The 25,638-nt window shown below is 39.7% G+C and overlaps 1 protein-coding gene across 1 annotated transcript in view; it reads right to left on the bottom strand.

Annotated features, from left to right (window-relative positions):
* The window catches only part of LOC124804595 (unconventional myosin-IXa-like), a 348,200-nt gene that overhangs the window by 95,747 nt on the left and 226,815 nt on the right, over positions 1-25,638 (bottom strand). Inside the window, exons 21-24 of the mRNA XM_047264786.1 lie at positions 24,692-24,953; positions 13,419-13,624; positions 9,297-9,605; positions 4,548-4,813 (exon numbers count right to left, since the gene is read on the bottom strand). Coding sequence (XP_047120742.1) covers positions 4,548-4,813; positions 9,297-9,605; positions 13,419-13,624; positions 24,692-24,953 — 1,043 coding nt within the window. The remainder of the gene's footprint in view (positions 1-4,547; positions 4,814-9,296; positions 9,606-13,418; positions 13,625-24,691; positions 24,954-25,638) is intronic.

The raw sequence follows: 25,638 nt of genomic DNA, 5'->3' as shown, positions 1-25,638 counted from the left end.
TACACATGGTTGCTGCAAGACCATTAACAAACTGCACCGCGCAATGCAGAACAAGCACCGAAGATGGTTGAATACACAGGCGGCAACCTTCTATGAAGAAGGCATACAAAAAATTGTGCCACGCTACGACAAGTGCCTACAAAATTTCGGAATGTATGTAGGAAAGTAATTTAACAGTTGTAGATTTTTGTATCATAAATATTTTTTCAGTGTCTGTTCACATTTGTTTTATATAACCACACGGAACTTACTTTGTGCACGTACCTCATATCAATGCCTGTCTTTTGGTGTCGCTAGCACACCCACAATTTTTTCAGCATTTTTTAGAGCAGCCAACTGCCTCTGTATCTGGCTGCATTAATTACCTCAGCAATATCATTGTTACACATTCTTCCACCAAAGACCACCCAGCAATCTCAAATTGTTGTTTTCTGTTTTTCAGCCTCAAGTGCAATCTTGCCAAATCTCATTTTTTTCAGCCATCAATTGAGTACTTAGGTTTTGAGGTTTCTCACACAGGGGTCAGACCATTGTGTCACCATGTTGATTCAATTGTAGCTGTGCCACGACCAACCTCCATTAAGGAATTGCAGGTATTTCTATGTGAAGTGGCATACTACCATAAGTTTTTACCAAATACATCCACAATTGCTCAGCCACTGCACACAGTTTTGTGTAAAAATGTGCCTTTTTTCTGCTCCCCAGCTTGTGACAGAGCGTTCACTTTGCTTACATCTAAATTTCACTCTGCCCCAGTCTGACCACTTTTCGGCTCGGTCAGCATCTCGCGTTGGCTACAGATGCCTCTCAGCACAGCCTTGGTATGGTGTTGATGCACAAATACACGGACAGGTGTGAACAACTCATTGCTTACGTTTCTAAGACTTCTCCTGCTTAGCAGTGGTATTCTCAGATCACTCTTTTTTTACCCTTCAGCTACTGCCAGACAAGGCAGCACACTATTTGTAATGGTGGGCTCTCTTCCTCTCCCATTACCATTATCAGATCTGTTACCGGCCAATGGCACAAAATGCCAAGGATGATGCCTTATATTGCCTTCTGAGCACTTCAGACTCAGCATTCAATTAGGATGAGTTGCTTTGTTTCTATTTAGATGTAGAGAACATGAACATGGTTGGTGGTTTTCCCACCACTAGAGCCATGACAGTATCGGCTGCGCCGCGGATCCTGTTCTTAGTCACATTGTCTCTTTTGTGCAGCACAGTTGGCCAGAAAAACCCCAGGCCGTGCCTTGGATCCCTTGCATAACAACTTCTCCCTCCAACATGCCTTTCTGTGTTTGATGGGGTGCTTTTGTTACAGAGGACGCTGCTCCCTGGTTTGTGATTCCCTCTTCCTTATGTTGCAATGTACTGCAGCTTCTGCATGTCCGTCATTGGTGAACATCTCACACCAAAGGTTTGGTTCACCGGCAAGTGTATTGGCTAGGCATAGGTGGGGACATTACACAGATTATCGCTATTTGCACTTGCTGTGTTCAGAAACAGGTGACCCGCAGGCACCTTTTTTCTCCCTGGCCGACAGCGCAGCACCCATCAGAGCATTTAAATGTCAATTTTGTTAGGTAATTCCTAAATCAATGTTAGCTCATTGTAGTGGACACTTATTCCAAGTTTCCCCTATGTGGTACATTGTTGATCCAATTTCGCAGCAGCCACTATTTCAGCCCTGCCTAAGATTTTGTAACCGAGGAATGTCCATATACCATGGTTACTGATAATGACCCCGACTCTATTTCTGGAGAATTTTGACAGGATAATGGTGCCTGCCATCTCACAGCTTCCCCATTTAATCCTCAATCTAATGGTGACGCTGAAAGCATGGTTTAGACGTTTAAAACTCAGATGCAGAAGTATGCACCTGGCAGGTCCTCTGAAGCTGCACCTGTGGGTCGCCCACATTACTGACAGGTGGAGATCTCGTCACATCGACCAGCTGCAGCCACTCACAGTGGGGCCTGTTCGGAAGGGCCTGCCGCCTCCCCTGCCCCTGCCACCGCCACTGCCTGTTCCTGTGTCGCAGACGATCCCGTTCAGACTGCAGAGGAGTCACTGCCTGGTAGATTGCAATCTGCTGTTCCTTTGCCCCCACTATTTGACTATCACTGCCAGTGCAGCCACTGCTATACCTGAAGCCACTGCCGCCTTTGCCGTCGCCACCTCTGTTGTTGTGTCCTGTGCAGCACTAGTCTCTAACGCTCTCACTGACACCTCCAGTACCGATCATGAACCCAATGATGATGGCACTAAATAGATGCTGTCCCTGGTCCTGTCCTATGCCCTCTCACGAGTAAGAGCCAACATGCCAACCATGGCCCCCCCCTCACCACTTCCGCCCCTACTCATCGGTGCCTGCCCGCTGCATGCTGCAGCAGCCACCGTCATTGGGTGATGAAATGGACGTCAGTGCCATCATTGGTGTTTTCTGTGACTCATAATCTCAATGCCTTGTGAGATCAGCACTGTGACTGTTTTTCCACACCGGTTATCCGATGGTCTGGAGTGCACAACCTTACCTTGACCTCCAAAAGGTAATGCTGCACAGTTCAAATACTCAAAAATGAGATGGAAGCTTTAGCTATTGTTTATGGTGCGATAACTTTCATGTACATATGTATGCCACTAAATTTCACTTGTTGGCAACAGATCCCTGACTTCCTTGTTCGAGCATCGGTCTATATTCCCAGATAAGACAGTGCAATGTCTGCAGCACTGGGATTTGTTTTTAAGTGGGCGACATTAAAAAGTCCATTTTCACACCAATTCCCAATGCACTAACACAGACATTTGTCCTCCCTCACTCCCAGCCACCATGCAGAATTCTATCACCAGGAAACAGTTTGTTTTGCCCCGGATCAACAGAAGCAAACAATCTTGGACGAATTCCTGCGGACTGTTTATGAGGTCACCTCAGCATCCATTCCACAACCCAGTCCTGCTTAAGGTTTTGTCAATGGTCGAGAAGGGGTGGTCAGGGCATGTTTCCTATCAAGACGACTGATTCTTCACAATTATTTCATGCTGTGCTACCAGCTCTTAACACTGGCTACAAAGGACTCTGACTTCCAGGTCATCATTCCAAACCTACTCTGGCCATGAATTCATCAGCTCCTTCATGCATCATAATGAGGGATGACACTAAGGCACTGACCAGGCTCTGGCATTTACTGGCTCAATATCAATACAAACAGTAAATGCGCTTGCTGCTGCTGTCATGTCTGCTCCCTCAATCAACTGACCACAGCTAAATGTTCTTGACCCTAGACCCAACCTAACCACTCTTGGGAGAGGATCCACGCTGATTTCAGGAGGGTCTGCTGGTGGTGGGTGTGCCCTCCAACTTCCCATATGCAGCACATGTGCATCCAACACCACCACCCCTGTTACCATCCACACCCTTGCGAGGATTTTCGCCACTGAAGGGGCACATTGCGTCCTGGTGTCGGAAAGTGGGCTCCAATTCCCACAGACTCAGCTCCAAGCTTTCTGCCGCTGGAACCGGGGTGAACATCTGATCACTGCCCCATTTCAGCCCACCTCCAATGGGATGGCTATGCAGATGGTCTGCACATGCAACACCTAGATGCAGAAGGCCTTACATACATCACAGACTGAGGAGGCCTTGCACAACTTCCTCTCGACACAGGTCCACCCCTGTCAACATGGTCTGTCTGGCCAAAATTCTGCATGGGCGCTGACATCACATCCTGTTCGATCTCCTGCAGCCTGTGCAGCATGCCCACCCTGTATTCGGGCCCACCTATTCATGGGACGCCTGTGTCTGGGCGTAGAAGCTTGTTCAGCATCTGGGGTGTTTGATATCGTTGCCGAGTACGCCTGCCTGACCCATCACGGCAGCCCAGCTCCAACAGTGGCTGCAGTCACAACTGGCACCTTTGCCATCACCTCAGACTCTGATCTCTGGACTGGACACCAGTGTTCCCACTAGTCGGATCTATGATCCTCTCCCCATGCCTCCTGTGACTCAGGAGCAGGTGTCTCATGCTTAGCAGTTCACGAGACATTACACTTTCAAGTGTATAAACAGTTTAATACAAAATATGACTGAACAGTCTTGCCATAAAAGACTGCTTTCCTTGGTCACAAAGAAACAAGAAACTTAAGTTTTTGATCAACACTGAACATTACACAATAAAATATTTCCATTTTTTTTCATCATACTGTCTTTGATGGAATTACACCATTTATAAATTTGGTAGAATTAAATTTTTGTATTCTATTACTCCCAGCAATCAACATCTGCACTGAATGACAGCAAAGCAAATACTGTATACAACATTATCACTAAGGAAAAGGGAAGGCAGCTTTCCACATAGCGTCATAGTACAAAATACTTTAATAAGAATAATACTATTGATAAATTCTAAAAAGTACATAATATGTTCCATCTAAACAGATCTGAAATGGTGTCCAAGGCTATAGGCAAGGAGGAAAGTTATATACAAGAGTGTGATAAAACATGTAAAACAGTTACACAGACGAAAAAATGAAAGCAGATTTTCTTACTTTCTTCGTTATAAAATCCTGCATCTGCTGCAATTCTGCAGCATCAGATATAATTTTGTCAGGACTGTCAGTAAACTCTGAAGTTTTAGTAAGGCTAAATTTTCCTGTTATAGCAGGCTTAGGCTTGTTGAGGTCATATGGCATCTGTGACAGCTTCCGATTTTTTCTCCTGCCCGGTTTTCCACCTCCAGCAGGTTGTTGTAAACAAGGCATTTCCAGAACACCGCCATTCTGGATACATTTTGGATGAAACAATTTCTTGCAATCTGAAATAAGGTAAAACATTAATAAAAGGAAAATAATGTAATGGCCATTATGACAAATTTGTTACAAGAGCAAAGAATGGCTAAAATGGGGTAAAAAATTGTTGGTAAAAAAACTTCATGACAGATACCCTTGGTCAGATCAAAATGAAACTATAATAATGATGATCATTAATAACTTCAACAATAAAGCTGGTTGTTAACAAAGAACAATCAAAAAGTTCTCTAATCTTTGTAGTTAGTAAATCACTTTCCACAAGTAAAAATCCTATCGCAGATTACTTCACCAGTGGAATATTGATTTATTATTTGAAACTTCATAATAAAATGAAAGGGTGTTTTCAACCATTCTATATGCTTCAAACTGCTCAATAGAAGCTGAAATGGAAATGATTTACTACAAAAATAAATGATTATAACATTCTCCTTGCTGTACTTGGAATCTTAAAATTGATCAAAAACTGTAATGTGGAAAATCAGTCTAATGCTTGGAAAAGACCTATTTAATTAATTAAAATGGTCAACAAAAGTGCTTAACGCAACTGACAGATTAATGACTCATTCACATAGTTAAAATTATTAGCACTTAAGTGAATTCATCCTTATAGGCACTGATAGAATGCTATGGCATTTCATGTTTGCACATTATGTATGGAACATTATAGTATGCTACTCTGCCAAGTTTCATTAAATCTTAGCTCTCTTTGGGATGATGGAAGGCACCATTTCTGGCATTGTTACAAGAAGCATGCCAGCAGATACAATGATGGATCCAATGAAATTTACACTCATTTCAAGACACTACTGGAAATTGACACAGCTGAAGAAAAAGATTACTAATGTGCACAAATTCCATACAAGATGTGTTGCATTGTGAAATTGAAGTTCACACTACTATAACATGGTAAATATCACTGACGGTATCTGTTACCACAATTAAAGATAATTAGTGCTTTGTAAATTATAGATTGCAACGATCAGTCATCCTTTTTAGATTTTATTGTGGACATCTAGATTTTGGCTAGAAGCTAGCCATTCTCAATGCACTATTGTTTTCGCTCAATGCATGTAATGCCTGTTGGTCGGGCTTCATCCACAGTTCACTGAATACTAGTAGTTTTCAATATACTGTGGATGAAGCCCGACCAACAGGCATTACGTGCACTGAGCGAAAATAATAGTGCATTGAGAATGGCTAGCTTCTGGCAGAAATCTATATCTGCACAATAAAATTTAAAAAGGACAAACACTGCAATCTGTAATTCACAAGCCAATATAACAGTCGCTGAGTGCAACAGCTTTCTGAATGGAAGGTAACCTGAATTAGTGCTTTATTCACTAGAAACTCAAAATTTGGTCCATAAATATCAAATTCAAATCAATTAAAAAATCTAAATCAATTTAAAAAATCTCTCTCATTGAATTTCTTGGAAGTCAGCAGTGTACTACAAATCAGAAGAGAAATCTTGTTCTGCAACACAAACTAACTGCAAAACCTTGGTGCATTACTAATGCCACTATTTGGGAGACTCAGTTAGGAATAGCGATGATGGAGCACAATCTACCCCATGAAGACAAGTCCTCACGCCACAGTAAGAAAATATTAGTGTCAGTGTTTCAGAAATATGCAAGGTACTTCTACCATGCTCATTTCATTCATAACTGGAAACTCTTTAACCATTCATACATGCCTAGGCTTATGCTCCAGAAAATACACATGCTTAAGAAAATACAAGATATCCTCAAATTAAGCCATTTCTGTTTAAAAACAATGGGGATCAATATTAATTTGAAGCAAGACAAAAGTTTGACAGATTTTTCTTTTTCACACACTCACTAAACCCTTACACTTAAGATCATATTCACCACAATTAGGATAAACAATGAATTGTCTTAAGAACAGACAGCAAGGGAAAAGGTAGGACAGGCATACTGTCCTCCTGCCCACAATGTCTGAATGACAGTAGTAGTGATGATGGAGGCGGTGTTCGAGGGTGGAGCTCAGCAGAGATGTTCGATAAAAACTTCATAAATTGGAAAAACAAAAAAATTAAGGTTAAGATTAAGAGTTCTGTCTACATCTGACCTGCAATCATATTAAGCTACTAATGATTATGTATACAGTACGACCTTAAAATAATAAAGAGACTGAGTCATCATTAGTTGATAAGTGACAGTCATTTGTGTTGTGTTTTATTCTGTTTCACAGCTATCTTAGCTCCCTGCTAATTTTATGTAGGATAATGAGTCATTTAATATGAAAATCTTTTTCAGTGTTCAATTTGTCCATTATACACACAATGGTAACTTGGTGGTCCAACTTGAGCCAGTGAAATGGAAATAACACAGATATCAGAGAATAAATACAGCTACATTTCTCCTTCAAAAAGAGAGCTCTTTTCTGACTATTGACAGAGCTTCAGAAGGGAATTCAGCAAATGCTACAGCGTTAATACCCACACATATCATAAATATAGGAAAAAAGCATATTTATGTTAAACATGACTTCCTTCAGACTATTGATCAAGTCCTTAAGTCTGTGTTCTAAATAAAACTTACATTGATGGTAATCACACACATCATTTGACCTGTTGTTCTTTAATTTACTTTGAGACAACTAAGGTAAACTAGAAATTCAGCCAAAATGAATTTATTAAAACATAACTGGAGAAATGGAGAAAATAATTGGAGAAGTTGTGAGCTCACAATTAAATCACACTTTTCCAAGCACCATTATTATACACAATAGATAAAAATCTTAACACATATTTGTTATTTAACCTTGAAATAAACAGCAACTCCGTCTTTGCTACAGAATATGTAAATGCACGAAAATCTACTTGAAATATGTCACCATAACTGAAGTTCCCTCTATTGTGTTAAAGTGAGAGCAGTATGTGAAAAGGCATTAGATGATGTACCAGATCAACTAATAAAACCTGGAACCTAAGGATGTATTTGTGACATTGGCAGTAACCTGACCATCCACATACCAATTGCAACCCTGCAGGTAAAACTGCAATACTCTGTTGTCTGTTGAGAACCAACAACACTACTTTCTCAGTTAACTGTAGGGGTAACTGAGCTGACACACCCTTAAGATCTATGCTGGAAAATGGGGGCCAGAAGAAGTCAGGAACTACAAACTGCCTTAATCGAAAGAAAAATGGGACAGTCTTCAGAAGCTTATTAAATAGTTCAGTCCATAGTTATTGTCCACCAACTCACTGAAAAAGCGAAGGAAGAGGTTCATATAAATTTCAGGCTGTGTCTTGTAAAGAAACAGCTGGAAACATATAGGAAGAGACTGTGGTGTAGGACTTTGTTTCGGTTATTACTTCAAAGTATATCTCACTGAAAGTTCATTTTCATTAATCTTGCATGAAGTTAATAAAAGTATACTGTTAACAATTCCCAAAACTTTCATTCGCGCGCTAGAGCAATTTAATTGAACACTGCAATCCTGTACATACCAGCCAGTCATGTAAACTGCCGTCGGCAGACTAGTTGTGGGCATGGAAGCTATTGGTTTGAAGAATTAACACAACTGTACTTTTAACCATTAAGGGAGATGTAGTTCCAACCTGACATGAAGTTCTAACTACAGGATTAACAAAACTGCAGAACATGCTAAAAATATGGAATGTTGCCAAGCTGATGGAATTCTGAGACATGGTTCCAAATATCTTCTTACATTATATTATAATACACACTGAGGTGACAAAAGTCATGTAATACCTCCAAATATTGTGTTTGACCTCCTTTTGCCTGGCGTAGTGCAGCAACTAGATGTGGCATGGACTGAACAAGTTGTTGGAAGTCTCCTGCAGAAATATTGAGCCACACTGCCTCTATAGCCATCCATAACTACGAAAGTATTCCCAGTACAGAATTCTGTGCACAAACCGACGTCTTGAACTGGGTGGCCACTCTGTCCTAAGGGGTCCATTTGTTGTCTGTCCCACATTAATTTATGTGGTTATTTAACGCAGTGTCACTTGTCTGTTAGCACTGACAACTCTACACAAATGACACTGTTCTTGATCGATACTAAAGACTGTCTGTGGTGAAGATAACACCTGAAATTTAGTATTCTCGGCACACTCTTGACACTGTGGATCTCGAAATATTTAATCCGCAAACCACTTCAGGAATAGAATATTCCATGCTTGTAGCTCCAACTACTATTCCACATTCACAGTCTGTTTATTCCCACTGTGCTGTCATAATAATATTGGAAACCTTTTCACACAAATTGCTGAAGAGAAATAACAGCTCCACCAAAGCACTGCCCTTTTGTCTGTATGTACAAGACACTACCACCAGCTGTATATGTGAATACTGCTATCCCATGACTTTTGTCAATTCAGTGTGTTACTGGGAGTTTCAGTTTTCTGTATAGCTATTAATTTATATTGTCAGAGGTTTAATTTGGAAACACAATTTTTGTTACTGAGAAAGAAACAAAAATATATTTCTCACATACTTGTGCATTTGTGTCCTTGTGTTACAATAGCTATCATTGGTTCCGAGCAGTATACACAACGATCTTCTTTGGAAAATTTTGTTACTTTCCGGAATGTATGCCCTGCAATTGTGAACAGATTGCCCTTCCACTCAAGGGCATCTGAAGCCTTGCTGACAGATGGTGAACCATCCCCCACACATATTGCTGGCCTCGAAGCCGGATCACTATTTCGACGACGCAGTTCCAACGTTGTAATCCCACCACTGCGTGGCCGCCGTGGAACTCCTATGCCTGAGCTTTCACTTGAAAGGAGTAGTTTAGTAGCACCTAGGGAGAGATTTATTTGCAGATTAATACATTTTGCAGTTATGAAGTTGAGACAGTTTTTGAAACCCTGTTCATCTTGGAATAGAAAAAACAGGAAGATTTCATTCATAAAAATGAGTCACTGCAGTGAAACACTTACTGAAATTCACCAACAAAAATCATAAACTGTTAATCTGTATTACCATTTTCAGTTGTCACAGCAACCATCTTCTGACCTGTGAAGAGAATATTCCATAACTATAAAAATTCTTACACACTCTAGATATGCAATACAAAGTCACTCAGTTCTGTTTTGACATCACATTATTAAGCAGAATATTCAAGTTCATTCCAGACAAAATGAGCTCTAGTCTTTCTTAGGACATGATGGAACAACATTACAATCTTGAAGTTTCTGATCTGTGTTATGAAATACTGACAGACTACATAATCTCTGAACGCAGAAGTGGTGTGCTATATGCAGAAAAATATCTCAATGCCAGCCACACCAGATTTGTTTATTATAATAGCATACTGTCCAAAGCTTCAGGAATAATATTCATCACCTCAGACAATTTTCAAACCACCAATGATTTGCCAACATAAACAAGAAATCCACACGCATCCCTGACTCCAAAAAATAATGAAAATTGTCCACGAACAATATCTTACCAGGGAGCTTAAAAACTCTTTTCTATTACCAGGGTATTACAAGACTTTTGCTGAGCAGACAGTTATCAGTATTTGTATGATCCATAGGAAGACAAAATAACTATAGCCAATTAGAGAAACTATGCAGTACATTAAGAGAGATGAAAATCTGGGAGACTGAAATCCAATATCAGGAAAAGAAAATCAAGGGAAAATAGTCAAACATGGACTGGGGGGAGGGGGGAATGAAAGGTGAATCCACAAGGCACAATTCTACACAAAGCACCATTTAATCATTGCAAACACAAGGGTCATGAATCAAGCATTGCTGTATACATGGAAGAGATCTGGAGACACCAAAATGTTTCACATAGATTATGTAATGATAAGAGATTTAAAACCACATTTGAAACTGCAAAACATATCCAAGAGTACACATGGGCTGACAATAATTTACTGGTTGTGAACTGCAGAGTAAAGGTGAATAAATTGCTTAAGTTAGGAAATTAAGGGCATGGGGCCCAGAGAAGCTGAAAATTAGAAAAGGAACATTAGGAAACAACTGAGTCAATGTGGGGAAAGGATCACAATAGGAAATGAATGTATACCTTTGATAGAATTATGAAGGCAGCAGCAGAACAATTGGGCTACAAGACAATGTTCAATAGACATAGCTGGATAACAAATAATATATTGAATCTACTTGACAAAAGCAGAAAATACAAAAACACAGCAGGTGAAGCTGGTAGAAGTGAATACCTATGTCCAAAAACTGACATTGACAAAAATTCTAAAATGATGTGTAGGATGGCTAGAGAAGAAAGGCAAAGCAGATAAAGCATGTATGACTAGGGGAAAGATACATACTACCTACAGGAAAATTTAAAAAATCTTTGGTTAAAAGACAAGCACCTATAGGGCTGTATAATGGAAACTAACTTGAAGACAAAATTGTGGACATAGCTCCTCAGACTTTAGGAACATAACAATCTCTTGCCATAGATGCACCATGCTCATAGGTGTGAATATTACCAAAGGATCAGCTTAATAAGTCATAGTAACAAAATACTAACAAAAATCATTAACAAAAGAATGAAAAGACTGATACAAACAATTAATTCTGCAAGAGACTGGCAAAGGACTTGAAGACCTTCAGAACAGAATACTGTCTTTAGAAAGAGGTTATAAGATAAACAAAACATCAATAAAAATAAAGGAACTGTAATAGAATCAGGCAAATTTGATGGCCAAAAAATCAAACTGAGTTCACTATCATACTCATTAAAGAACTGCAACACAATTCAACTTTGTGACAGGGAAATTCAGTGTGTATGATCATATGGCATGAGACTGGGATGAAGCTAATAAGAATGTTGAAATTGGTAGGATAGCTGGGTGTTACTTCTGATCACACAGTGTTACGTCTGATGACACAACCTCCAATTAGCGGGATGGATTTCATTTAAGGGCAGGATGCTGGTTATATATTCTAGATCAGCAGATAAAGAACATACATCTGTCATTTCTGACATGCTCCAGTAATTTCAGATCTAACTGAAATGGCATGGAATGTCAACTTGCGAATATTCTGAAATGTTAAGCGCCTCACAAGACAACATACCGAAAGACACAGCTTTCCATTTCACATTCCACACTCCCCAACTATTTTCTGCTTATAGCAGCCATAGGTTGAAATACATAAAACATACCTCTGATTTCATCATTTGACACCCACGATCCATTTCAAAATGATGCACACTTACATTAAAGATGTTCATCTAAATCTACATTTAGATCTATACATGCACTCCACAAGCCAACATATGGTGCTTGGTGGAGAGTACCCTGTACCACTATGGGTCATTTCCTCTCTGTTCCACTAGCAGACAGAGTGAGGGAAAAATAACTATCTGTATGCCTCAGTATAAGCCCTAATTTCTATCTTATTTCCATGGTCCTTATGCAAAATGTATGTTGGCAGCAGCATCATTCTGCAGTCAGCTTCAAATGCTGGTTCTCTAAATTTTCTCAACGGTGGTCAAAAGATCACCATCATCTCTCCAGGGATTCCCTTGTGACTTCCTGAGACACATCCATATCACTACAGGTAACAAATCTAACAGCCCACCTTAGAAATGCTTCGATGTCTTCCTTTAATCTGACCAGATATGTATCCTAAACATTCAAGCATACTCAAGAATAGGTTGCACTAGAAACCCATATGCAGTCTCCTTTACAGATCAGCCATATTTTCCTAAAATTCTTCCAATAAACTGGAGTTGGGCATTTTTCTTTCCTACCACTGTCCTCACATGCTTGTTCCATTCCATATCACTTTGCAACATTATCCCCTGATATTTAAACGATATGGCTGTCAAGCAGGACACTAACAATGCTACATTCAAACATTACTGGTTTGTTTTTCCTATTCACCCACATTAACTTACATGTACATAGAAAATAACGGCAGTCCTATCACACTTCCCTGGGGCACTCCAGACAATACCCTTATCTCTGAGGAACATTCGCCATCATGGACAACCTACTGGGTTCTATTACTCAAGAAGTCTTTGAGCTACTCTCTTATCTGGGAACCTATATCATTTGCTCGTACCTTCATTGACAGTCTGCAGCGGGGTATTTTGTCTATCTACAAATGTGGAACCTGCCTGTTGCCCTTCATCCAAAGTTGGCAGTAGATCACAGGAGAAAAGAGAAAAGCAAGTTTCACATGAGTGTTGCTTTTTAAAACCGTGTTGATTCATGGACATAAGCTACTCGGTCTCTACGAAATTTATTATATTCAAGCTCAGAATATGTTCTAGAATTCAGCAGCAACTACACTGTAAGTCATCTGAAATTTCTGCTTGGTCTACACTTCACTAGTCACCACAGACGACATCTACCTTCACGATAGTATTCACACATACCAGGCCACTGGAAAAAAAATATTTTCAATTGGTGCTCAGGTTAATGATCATTCAGTTATGCCACAGACGAGTTAATATCTTACAAAATGAATTGTTCTTAACTGTTGCAGTGAACATTACAACACTATGGTTCCACCTGTAAAGCAAAACTTTATGCCAAGTTTGTCTTTCAGGAAAAATGGGGTATTAAATAATTACAAAACAGCCAACTTTATGATCTCTAAATAGCCAGGAGTTTCTTTTGAATACATACCCGATGGGTCAATCACAACACCACCAGATAACTCCTCCCCAGCACTGCGACACACTGTTCCCCGAGGTGCCCTCTGCCGCCGCAAGCCACGAGCAGGAGCTTCAGGTTCTGTTGGTGAATGACCCTCATGACTAACACTTGCTGACAATGTTGGTCGTCGTCTTGTATCACCAAATAGTTCAACCGACACTGACCGACTTTCCCGCCTGTAAAATACATATTTTCAAGAAGCTATATGAATATTTCTTGGAACACTATAGCTGCAACAATCAGGAAGTGAGTGATACTAATGAAAGAAACAAAAAATTTAAAACTATGAAAAAAGAAGAAACAATGGAACAAAACTCAATTACATCATATATATCATCCAAATTTCTGCTCCACCTAATAGGCTGAATATTTATTGCAAAAAATTACCTTAAATTTTGCAACACCCAAAGAAAGTAAGTGCATGAAATTTATACACTATGGAATGTAAATATTTCAGAAGCCTTTTCAGTGTGTAGCACAAGTGCCTAAGATGACTGACATATTGTTCGCTCAGCCATGTAGCATTGTACAGCCATGCCAATTATTTTGAGTCAAGAAATAGAACATTTGCAGCAAGAAAAGTGTCCACATGGACAGTGTGATGATGTTTGGAGCACCACATATCTTCAGCAAGGGGACCATTGTTATGGACCCTTTGATATACCACCAGAGAAATGCACACAGACAGTGGTGCACCAAATGATAACACTGCACACATGAGTAGTACCTCAATCTCTCTTCCAACATGTTCTGGTTCTACTTACAGCATCATAATGGACGTATCTGTGTATGTAGATGCTGAAGAGAAAAAGAATTCAACACTGTTATACACGCCTGGTGTAGGGAGCCATTCAGTGCACAACACAATAGCCTCTGGCTCACACAGCTGGAAATATGGACAGTAGGCATTACATTTCTGATGTGTTAAAGTCAGTGGTTGTAGTTTATCTTCAAAGTCTGCATAATGTTATCTACCAACAAGATAACACAAGACTGAATTTTTTAAGTGCTGAGCTGACATATTTCTATACGTAGGGTGTTCAACTGTTGCACTGGCCAGCACGTTCCCCAGATGTCTCACCCACTGAGAACATCTGTCATAGGTTGCCAAGAGATTGGCACATCACCACTCAGAAGCTACAACAACTGATGAACTTTGGCACAGGATCGAAACAGCATGGAATGACATAGCTGTGTCTGCTATCCTAGCACAATTCAACAAAATGCCCAGCTGGATTGGAGAAATAGTTGCTGACAGAGATGCCTGTGTACTAAATTTTGCTTTCCATATGGCATCAGATCATATAAAAATTTAATATGTACTCTTCCTGCTATAATGTGCTATCCTTCCTGGTGTTGGAATGTTGATGGCAAGTAGTGTACTTAAACACTGATGAGCCAAAAAATTATGATAACTGGCAACCACAAGAATAACACAGCCTGGTGGCATTGCAGGCACATGAAATGGAAAGGAAAGTATATAAGCGGAGCAGATACAAATGAAGAAACATTCTAACAATGATGAGAGACAATGGGAAATCCAATGACATAGGCAGTTTTAAAAAAAAAGACAGATTGTTATGGCCCCATCTCTGGGAATGAGCACCTCAGTAAAGGCGAAGCTCCTCAGCTCTTCACATGCTACTGTCACAAACATCAATGGAAAGTTGTTCAGGTTGTATATGTGGACAAGGAAAAAAATTCCTGGATTTTTCACAGATACTCCTTTTAATTCAGTCTGTTTACCAGTCCTACAAAAATTCTGTTTAAGAGTTTTGAGCTAGTATGAAATTATGATTCATAATTTATAAGCTTCATACTGACATTATTCTACCACTTCCAATATCTTGCTAATTTTTACCAGAAGAAACTACACTTTTTCCATGCTAAGTGGCAGTAGGTTTTACGTAGATTTTCCCTCAGAACTGTAAAATTTTTCAATCCTTTCAATGGTTAACATTTCATACACTGGCATAGAACTTCTCAGCACTTTAAGAGGGAAAAAAACTGGTGAAGAAAAAGGAGAGCAGTTTTGGAAAGACCTCTGATGAAAACAAAGAAGAGGCGTTTTCGAAAGACCTTTGATGTGCAGTAACATATACGCTTCACATTTTCACATTACAGAAGTGTAAAATCAAATTCCACCAAACACGGCACGTTGGTTTCTGGGGCATTGCATTATTTCACCAGCCAATGACAGCAGATACTCAAATCATAAGACATGTGCTGTAGTCAGCCAACAGCAAGACCGCCGTTAAATAGTGTGAACACACAAAGAGGAAAAGTTAATGGTTTACATTAATATACTTAGTGTAGCTACAAGAAAAGCTAAGCAAATGTTAATATATCTAAAAACAAAGATGATGAGATTTACCAAACAAAAGCGCTGGCAGGTCGATAGACACACAAACAAACACAAACATATACACAAAATTCTAGCTTCCGCAACCAACGGTTGCTTCGTCAGGAAAGAGGGAAGGAGAGGGAAAGACTTACCTTAGGGGGAAAAAAGGACGGGTATACACTCGCACGCGCGCACACACGCACACACACACACACACACACACACACACACACACACACACACACACACACAGACACAAGCAGACATGTCTTTGTTTTTAGATATATTTTTCCCACGTGGAATGTTTCCCTCTATTATATTCATAAGCAAATGTTAAGTTTTAAATGAGAGTCAAACCCTCTGTGATTTAACAAATTCATCCCATATTTTCACATGTAACATAATACATCTTGTTTATAAGGAAATTTACTTTGAAAGTAATGCTTTACAAACCACCATTCGCAATACTTTCCCCGAGACTGTTAAGAAATAGGTTCGTTTTAGCAGTTGCCAGATAGCACCAGAAAATAGGCATTATTGCGCATGCGCAGCTGCAGTGATATAGGAAGCCCAGATGTTTGTATGTATAAAGCATTAAGAGATCTTATTTTACGCCATAAAAGAAACAGGACATCAGAGGATACTTCAGGAGCATCAGAATTTCCTAAACCATACTAAAATGCATAATTCGGCTTGAAGGCAGATTGGTTTATCCAGATTTACAACAAAGTAGGTCCCACAAGATGATAAGCTTTTCAGTGCGCTTTTCGGGATATAAATTTTCTTGGTGTACCAGTACTGTACTATCTCATGTTTGGTTCTTTATTATGGCATAACGCCATACATGGCAGAAGATGAAAGTAAGCACTTCAAATAAATTTATTGCCTCAGCAGAAGAGATTAATAAAGCCAAATTTCTTTAGCGAACTGACAAAAATAACTTCATTGTTCTGCAAGGAGATTAATGCTTAACTGCCAAACACATGGAAATAAAATCAGAAAACTGAAACTAATAATAAATTTTTGCCTTTCGTAATTATGTGAATGTATTTTAATTCACTTGATAGCTCCCCGACACAGAAATCCGTTTTGTTTTCATTTGACGTGGGAGCTGTACACGAAGAGGAAACAGTGAAATCACTTAATGTAAACACAGGTCACGTGGAGACTACCCCCGTCCCCACTACAACTCTGCGCATGCATGAATCTGGCAGCTAGGGTGTGCCAGAAAAATTTTTCTCGTTAGCATCTGGCTGCTTGCTGCTACTGCAGATACAGCTAACAGCCACACTTCAAGTAGTCGGAAGCGGGAGAAGGTACTGCTCATATGCGAGTCAATTGTGCATGCACTTGAGCCTGCTGGCAACTGCTCAAATGAACTTACTGTAAACAGTTGTGACGTCACACTCATAGAAAGCAATTTATTGTTACGAAGCATTGTACAGTCTTCGCCCTAAGGCCTTCGACATATTTTTGCTGTTTGCAGACGCTTGTACGCACATGGTGTTTTGTTGTTGTAAGTGGCGCATTTCCTTTGTAATTACGGTTTTATTTTGTCCCCCCCCCCCCCCCCCATTTATGTTTTATTGTTGCAGTATTATTCTCCAGTAGCAGGATACAGTAACATTCTTTGTTAAGAGTATCACTTCTTACCAGTCAAAATTACAAAAATTTAACTGATAGCTAAAACAATGAAAAATTCCCGGGTTTTCACCCCGATGAAAAAATTCTTGCGTTTTTCCCAGATTTTCCAGTTGTCCCAGGGCGTGCACCCCCTGTTGTTGTAAGACAGTGCAACCATGAGTAGGTCACAAGGTGTCGGATGTCCAGGCCTCATTACATAACATGGAGGCCAGAGGACTGCCTGCTTTGTAGAACAGCACAGGCAGCGATATGTGGCAGATCTGATGATAAAGAGTTCAATTCTGGTGCAGGCAGAGGTGCTTCGAAACACACCAAACAGCGCACATGGTATAATGTGGAGCTCTGGAGCAGACGACTACTACATGTCCCAATGCTTATCCAACAACATTGACAATTACAATTTCATTGAATACTGAATCATCAAGAATGAACTTGTTCACTGTTCAGATGAATCTCATTTCTTGTTACACCATGTCTATGGTTGTGTCCAAATATGCCGTTATCCAGGTGAATAGCTGCTCAAATTAATCACTTTGCCATGGATGCTGCTTGTTTGGGCAATACTATGGTATGGGGGACATTCACTTGGGCTTCCATGGGACCTACGGTAAGAATCAAAGGCACCATGACAGCTGTGGACTATGTGAACATTATTGTGGACCAAATGCATCACTTTATGTTTAATGCCTTCCCGAACACCACTGGCATGTTCCAACAGGGTAACTATCTGTGCTACAGTGGTCTGAGGGGCACGATAGTTAACTAGTGTTGATGCTTAGGCCATCAAATTCACCTGATCTGAGCCCAATGAAACAGACACGGGATGGTATCAGGTGACAGTTCTGAGCCCACAGACCTCTGGCCAATAATCTACAGGAACTGTGTAATCTGTGCTTAGATGTCTGGTCATACCTCCAGAAACTTACTGAGGACTTGCTGTTGTATTGTGTCTCAAAAGTAGATCAACATGCTATTAAGCAGGTGGTCAGAATGTTTTAGATCATCATTGTAAATCTAAAAAATATTAATGTCAAGTATTTTCTTGTGATTTTCTGTTTTTCCTATCCTCTAGATATCGTAATTTCACTCTTGCCTCACTTTTTTTCATTCATTCTAATATCACATTCTGCCAACAGCCTTTTCTAGTAACATGAAAGTTAAGCGCTCTCAGGCTCAGTTAGCACTCAGGGGGTGACCGAACGGGTCTGCCAAGCACTGCTGCGCCCGGGGTGCACTCAGCCCTTGTGGGGCTAATTGAGGAGCTAATTAACTGAGAAGTAGCAGCTCTGGTCGCAAAAACTGACAATGGCTGGGAGAGCGGTGTTCTGACCACACGTACCTCCATTTCCGCATCTAGTGACATTTATCAGATGACGATGACATGGAGGTCAGTCGGTACTTTAGGCCTTCTGAGCCTGTTCAGAGAAAGAGAGAGGAATTTAACATCGTGTTCTGTGAGACGTGTAATGTGTTAAGTTACACATCAACATGCAGAAACAGCAACTGCATGCTACTTCTGTGAAGTATTCTAACAACAGATGTTGGACTACTCGTAAACTTCTCACACTGGTAATTCTGGGATTTATTTCTAGATTATATATGCATTTGTACAAGTGGAGAAAAGCAGCTACTTTGGAAAAAAGTCACTGCTCTTCCTCTTACACTACACAGCTACTGTTTCATATAAAACTCCAAACAAAGCATTTAGATAGCTTTCAACAAGCTGTTTACACACCGACAAAATTAAAACCTATTTAACATTAACATCAGAGTTACTTTGCATCTACTTTCTTGAGCTCAAATATTCTGATGAACTGTGGAAGGACTAGCTAATGAAAAATTCTTTTACTTTGTTTTATATACATATATATGAAAAAAAAAAGGTGATGTGACTTACCAAACGAAAGCGCTGGCACGTCAATAGACACACAAACAAACACAAACATACACACAAAATTCTAGCTTTCGCAACCAACGGTTGCCTCGTCAGGAAAGAGGGAAGGAGAGGGAAAGACGAAAGGATTTGGGTTTTAAGGGAGAGGGTAAGGAGTCATTCCAATCCCGGGAGCGGAAAGACTTACCTTAGGGGGAAAAAGGACGGGTATACACTCGCGCGCACACACACATATACAGACACAAGCAGACATATACAGAGGCAAAGAGTTTGGGCAAACTCTTTGCCTCTATATATATATATATATATATATATATGATTATAATAAAGGAAAACATTCCACGTAGGAAAAATATATCTAAAAACAAAGATGATGTGACTTACCAAATGAAAGTGCTGGCAGGTCGACAGACACACAAACAAACACAAACATACACACAAAATTCAAGCTTTCGCAACAAACTGTTGCCTCATCAGGAAAGAGTGAAGGAGAGGGAAAGACGAAAGGATATGGGTTTTAAGGGAGAGGGTAAGGAGTCATTCCAATCCCGGGAGCGGAAAGACTTACCTTAGGGGGAAAAAAGGACGGGTATACACTCGCACACACACACATATCCATCCACACATATACATATACATATGTCTGCTTGTGTCTGTATATGTGTGGATGGATATGTGTGTGTGTGCGAGTGTATACCCGTCCTTTTTTCCCCCTAAGGTAAGTCTTTCCGCTCCCGGGATTGGAATGACTCCTTACCCTCTCCTTTAAAACCCACATCCTTTCGTCTTTCCCTCTCCTTCCCTCTTTCCTGATGAGGCAAAAGTTTGTTGCGAAAGCTTGAATTTTGTGTGTATGTTTGTGTGTCTGTCGACCTGCCAGCACTTTCATTTGGTAAGTCACATCATCGCTCATTGTCTGCTGGGAACCTGTTACAAACTTTTGCAAAAGAATCTAAAACTCTATTGTGAACCCCAGCTGTCTGCTGTGATTCAGTGGTGAGCCTGTCCTGTTATTCTCGTAACTGTATGTGGTGTGACTATATTTGGGTCCTTGTGTCACCAGCAAACTTCACAGTTTTTGAGATGTCTTCCAGAAACCCTGACAAATTATTTATTTAGACCAAGGACAGATGCAAGGCAACCACCGAACTTTGCAGAGCATCACATTTAATTTTTTACTGCTCCACATTTAGTCTTATAATTATCATTTATTAATATGATCTTTCATTTTCTACTGTTAAGATACGACTCCATCTATGCAAAGCTAATCCTCTAACACCAGTCTATTCTAGTTTCCCTACTAGATTTTACTATTCACACTATTGAAAGTCTTCACTAGATCATATATAATGTTAATATGATACTTTTGTTGTGTAGTTCTGCCAAGGCAATGTTTGTGAGATCATGCACTGGTTTCCCCACAGAGAAGTCTTTATAGAAGCCCTGCAGTTCCATAAATTAGTGTGATTACTGCACATTTCAGTTGTATGTATCCCCTAACACATAGCAACATCACAACTCATTACAACAGTATCCACAATGATGCCTAACTATTACAAGCAAAATGTCATTTCTCTTCTTTTTTTTTCCTTTTGTTTACTTAACATATACTTTCCAACCTACGACATTCATTTCTTTGGTGCCCATTTCTGAAGCAATTTTTCACACTTTTTTCAGTAAGCACTCATCATTCCCACCATTTGTAATGTGTGTTTCCTTAGTTTTCCCTTACCTGTGAACTCAAACAATTTCCTTTTCTTCTCAGTCCTCTTTCATTTAAACATTTACACTTAATGTAACATATGCTTACAAATGTCTTTCCTTCTAATGCATTTTCTTACCTTTTAATTCAGTTTGTTCACCAGTCCTACAAAACGTCTGTTTAAGGGTTTTGAGCTAGTATGAAATTATAATTCATAATTTATAAGCTTCATACTTACATTATTCTACCACTTCCAAAATCTTGCTAATTTTTCTGTGGTCAATTAGCTTTCTTAATGTAAATTACTACTGAAAACCTATCCACTTTTAAAACACAATAGTGCAAAATCAATGTTATTCACCGTGTGAGGCACGGCAAAAAGACATTGGATTTGCATTCGGAAGGACAGCAGTTCAAATCCCTATCTGGCCATCCACAATTAGGTTTTCCATGGTTTCCCTAAATCATTCAAGGCAAATTGGGATGGTATCTTCAAGAAGGACCTCGCTAGTTTCATTCTTCAACCTTTCATCATTTGAACGTGTGCTTTGCCTCAAGTGACCTTACTGTCAACAGGAAATCAAACATTAATATTCTTTTCCTTCGATCAACATTATTAACTATAGAGTGATATTTTTACACAGCTATTACAATACCAATTCACAATGAACGAAATATAAAATACCTAATTTTCTCAGTGGGCTACTTTCATTACAAATCCTATTTTTATATTTTATTAAAATCTCTTATCTACTGCAATACATTGCCAAATTAACAATTCTCATCACTCTACATGGTGGCAAACTTTCTATGTTACTCATCTTGCTCCACCAGAAGACATAACCACAACTGAGGTGTAATTGCTTGCAGTTCATATTTATGCAATTACTGACACAGACAGCTGGAACCAACATTCAAGTTTAACACCTAACAAATTCAGTCACTTCTGGTAGTCTGCTTTGAACACTTGCCTTGAGGAATTGTCTTTCTCTGTCAATAACACTGCATATAGCCATGGAGGAGTGCTAAATCAAACCAGGACTGACATAGCTGTGAATTTTCCAGGCATTATATATACCTTCTGAAATGGTTCATTTTCACCATCAGGCAAAATAACAACTACTACTAATATAATCTTTATTACATTCTTCCTTCCAATTTTGATTAATTAATAGCAGAAATTATCATATCTTTTAGGGCTCAGAAAACTTTTTTTTCCCCCACGAGTTGTTCAATTCATTCAATACTGGTAGTCGGCATCTGAAAAGGCATAATACAGTACTGGGTCTAGACTGGTCTAATCGTCGTAAGAGGACCCTCAACAGGTAGCAGCATTTTACCATCTTTCAGCAGCATAGCGCCAACGGTTGCAGGCAAAAACTGTAATCTTCTATATAGCTGTCCACAAATCATGGTCTTGCGGAAATGTTCTTGCTACCTGCGCACGGGGTCCCGGGTTCGATTCCCGGCGAGGTCAGGGATTTTCCCTCCCTTGAGATGACTGGGTGTTGTTGTGTAGTCTTCTTCATCATCATCATCATCATCATCATCACCATCACCGTCACCATCACCATCCATCACCATTACGGTCGGAGGAAGGCAATGGCAAACCACCTATGCTACGGCCTTGCCTAGTCGGCGGTGCGGGTCTCCCGCAATGTTTCCTACGCTCCTTGGAGTATGGGACCTCATCATCTATACAGCTGTGACAACAATGAGGCATTGCCATTGAGACATTTACAAAATCACGTTACATTATTGGTTAAGGTAGGCGCACAAAGCTACCACACCCAGTCCACTGTAACTGTCAGTGATCTCCGAATGTCGACTCAACTACAGTAAAACTATCACAGTATGTGTTCTGTTTCCTCTGGTTAGCACATCTGCAAGCGTGTTACACACTTCCACACATCTACAAACAACAATTTTCACTCAATATTTCTGCAAACATCAAATTACCTAAATATATCTAAAAAGAAAGATGATGAAACTTACCAAACAAAAGCGCTGGCAGGTCGATAGACACACAAACAAACACAAACATACACACAAAATTCTAGCTTTCGCAACCAATGGTTGCCTCGTCAGGAAAGAGGGAAGGAGAAGGAAAGACAAAAGGATATGGGTTTTAAGGGAGAGGGTAAGGAGTCATTCCAATCCCGGGAGCGGAAAGACTTACCTTAGGGGGAAAAGAGGACAGGTATACACTCGCACACACACACATATCCATCCACACATACACAGACACAAGCAGACATTTGTAAAGGCAAAGAGTTTGGGCAGAGATGTCAGTCGGGGCGGATGTACAGAGGCAAAGATGAAGTTGAAAGACAGGTGAGATATGAGCGGCGGCAAATTGAAATTAGAAATTAGCGGAGATTGAGGCCTGGCGGATAGCGAGAAGAAAGGATATGCTGAAGGGCAAGTTCCCATCTCCGGAGTTCTGACAGGTTGGTGTTAGTGGGAAGTATCCAGATAACCCGGACGTCTGCTTGTGTCTGTGTATGTGTGGATGGATATGTGTGTGTGTGCGAGTGTATACCTGTCCTCTTTTCCCCCTAAGGTAAGTCTTTCCGCTCCCGGGATTGGAATGACTCCTTACCCTCTCCCTTAAAACCCATATCCTTTTGTCTTTCCTTCTCCTTCCCTCTTTCCTGACGAGGCAACCATTGGTTGCGAAAGCTAGAATTTTGTGTGTATGTTTGTGTTTGTTTGTGTGTCTATCGACCTGCCAGCGCTTTTGTTTGGTAAGTTTCATCATCTTTCTTTTTAGATATATTTTTCCCACGTGGAATGTTTCCCTCTATTATATTCATATCATTAATTTGAAATTACCTAAATAGATACATTGCAAGGATGACATAGATCAATTTAATTGTAAGTGAAAAGTGCAAGAAAGTTTACTTAATTCTGTTTTTATGTTATTGACACTTTGGGATGAGAAGTTCCACCTTATGCAGGACAACTTTTTTGTTTTGTTTCACCCATACATGTTTCAGCACTTTTGTCCTATCGAAAGTGGGTTTAATTTTTATTTTTAACTGTAAAATTGTTGTTACATAACATTTGTGTTGTTTACAACATTATGTCAAAGTTCCATTTATAGCTTCAAGTGGCGAAATGTGGATGTAAGCATTAGTTAACATACATTAGATGACGTTATTGTCCATTTATGTTGGTAGCTATTCTTCTACACAATATACAACTTGTCATCTGCAAACAGAAAAACATAATTTATTTTTTCTGTTCGTTATACATTTATGAACGGAAATGAGTCTGTACCACATTTTTTGTGTGTAACTTACAGTTCTGAAGTTGTAGTGTGTTCTCCTTTGTTGTTGGTGAAGTAAATAGGCTTACTTCTTAACCTATCATGTAAGGTATGTTAAACTAATGCTTACATCCACTTTTCGCCACTTATGCTATAAATGGAACTTTGATATAATGTTATAAACAACACAAATGTTAATATTTAACAACAATTTTACAGTTAAAAATAAAAATTAAATCCACTGACGATAGCACAAAAGTGCTGAAACGTATATGGGTGAAACAAAATAAAAAAGGTGTCTCGCATAAGGCGGAACTTCTCATCCCATTTTCGTAGCAAGAACGGACGCAACAAGAACTGCACCACGATATGACTATTTACACTTTACCTGACTGGTTTGTGGACAGGTATACTCTTATGGCCATCATTTTGTAGAGGAGACTTCCCAGGAACGGAATATGGTGAGGGAACATCTTCACGCCGTCTCCATACAGGATCAGGTTCTGGTGCTTGAACTGGTGCTGGGAAGGGACTCAGGGCTGCTGTTTGCACAATGGGAGGTGCAGATCGTGTGACAGTTTCATCCACTTCTCCATCACTGTGTGGACCTGTCATTCCGCTACTTTCCCTCCTCTCTGTTATTTTATTTACTGAAACAGTAATCATGTACAAAAACATTTAATACAATTTATTCTTACACTTATAAAACTAAATGATAGAACAATAAATGCATCCAATTTGGTTCTGTTTGCTCTCTCTCTCTCTCTCTCTCTCTCTCTCTCTCTCTCTCTCTCCCTCTCCCCCCCCCCCCCAAACCCATCCTGCTATACTTAATTTTAGAAATATATTTAAAAACAAAAATGATGTGACTTACCATACGAAAGCGCTGGCAGGTCGATAGAAACACAAACAGACACATACATACACACAAAATTCAAGCTTTCGCAACAAACTGTTGCCTCATCAGGAAAGAGGGAAGGAGAGGGAAAGACGAAAGGAAGTGGGTTTTAAAGGGGAGGGTAAGGAGTCATTCCAATCCTGGGAGCGGAAAGACTTACCTTAGGGGGAAAAAAGGACGGGTATACACACACACACACACACACACACACACACACACACACACACACACACACACACACATCCATCCACACATATACAGACACAAGCAGACATATTTAAAAGAAATAGTTATATGAATGCAGCATGGAGGTTACATACCTCATATTCAATGCAATGTGATTAATTTCTGGTGGGTTTCTTTTTCTCCCCTTCTTAAAAACTACAATGTTGCTGCAGTTATTTAGTTATTTCATATAATCATAAAAAAGTAGGCAC

The sequence above is a fragment of the Schistocerca piceifrons genome, chromosome 7, assembly GCF_021461385.2.
Source record: "Schistocerca piceifrons isolate TAMUIC-IGC-003096 chromosome 7, iqSchPice1.1, whole genome shotgun sequence".
In the NCBI taxonomy this organism is placed as follows: Eukaryota; Metazoa; Arthropoda; class Insecta; order Orthoptera; family Acrididae; genus Schistocerca; species Schistocerca piceifrons.
The sequence above is the reverse complement of the archived record's forward strand: the minus strand, read 5'-3'. Positions and strand labels throughout refer to the sequence as shown.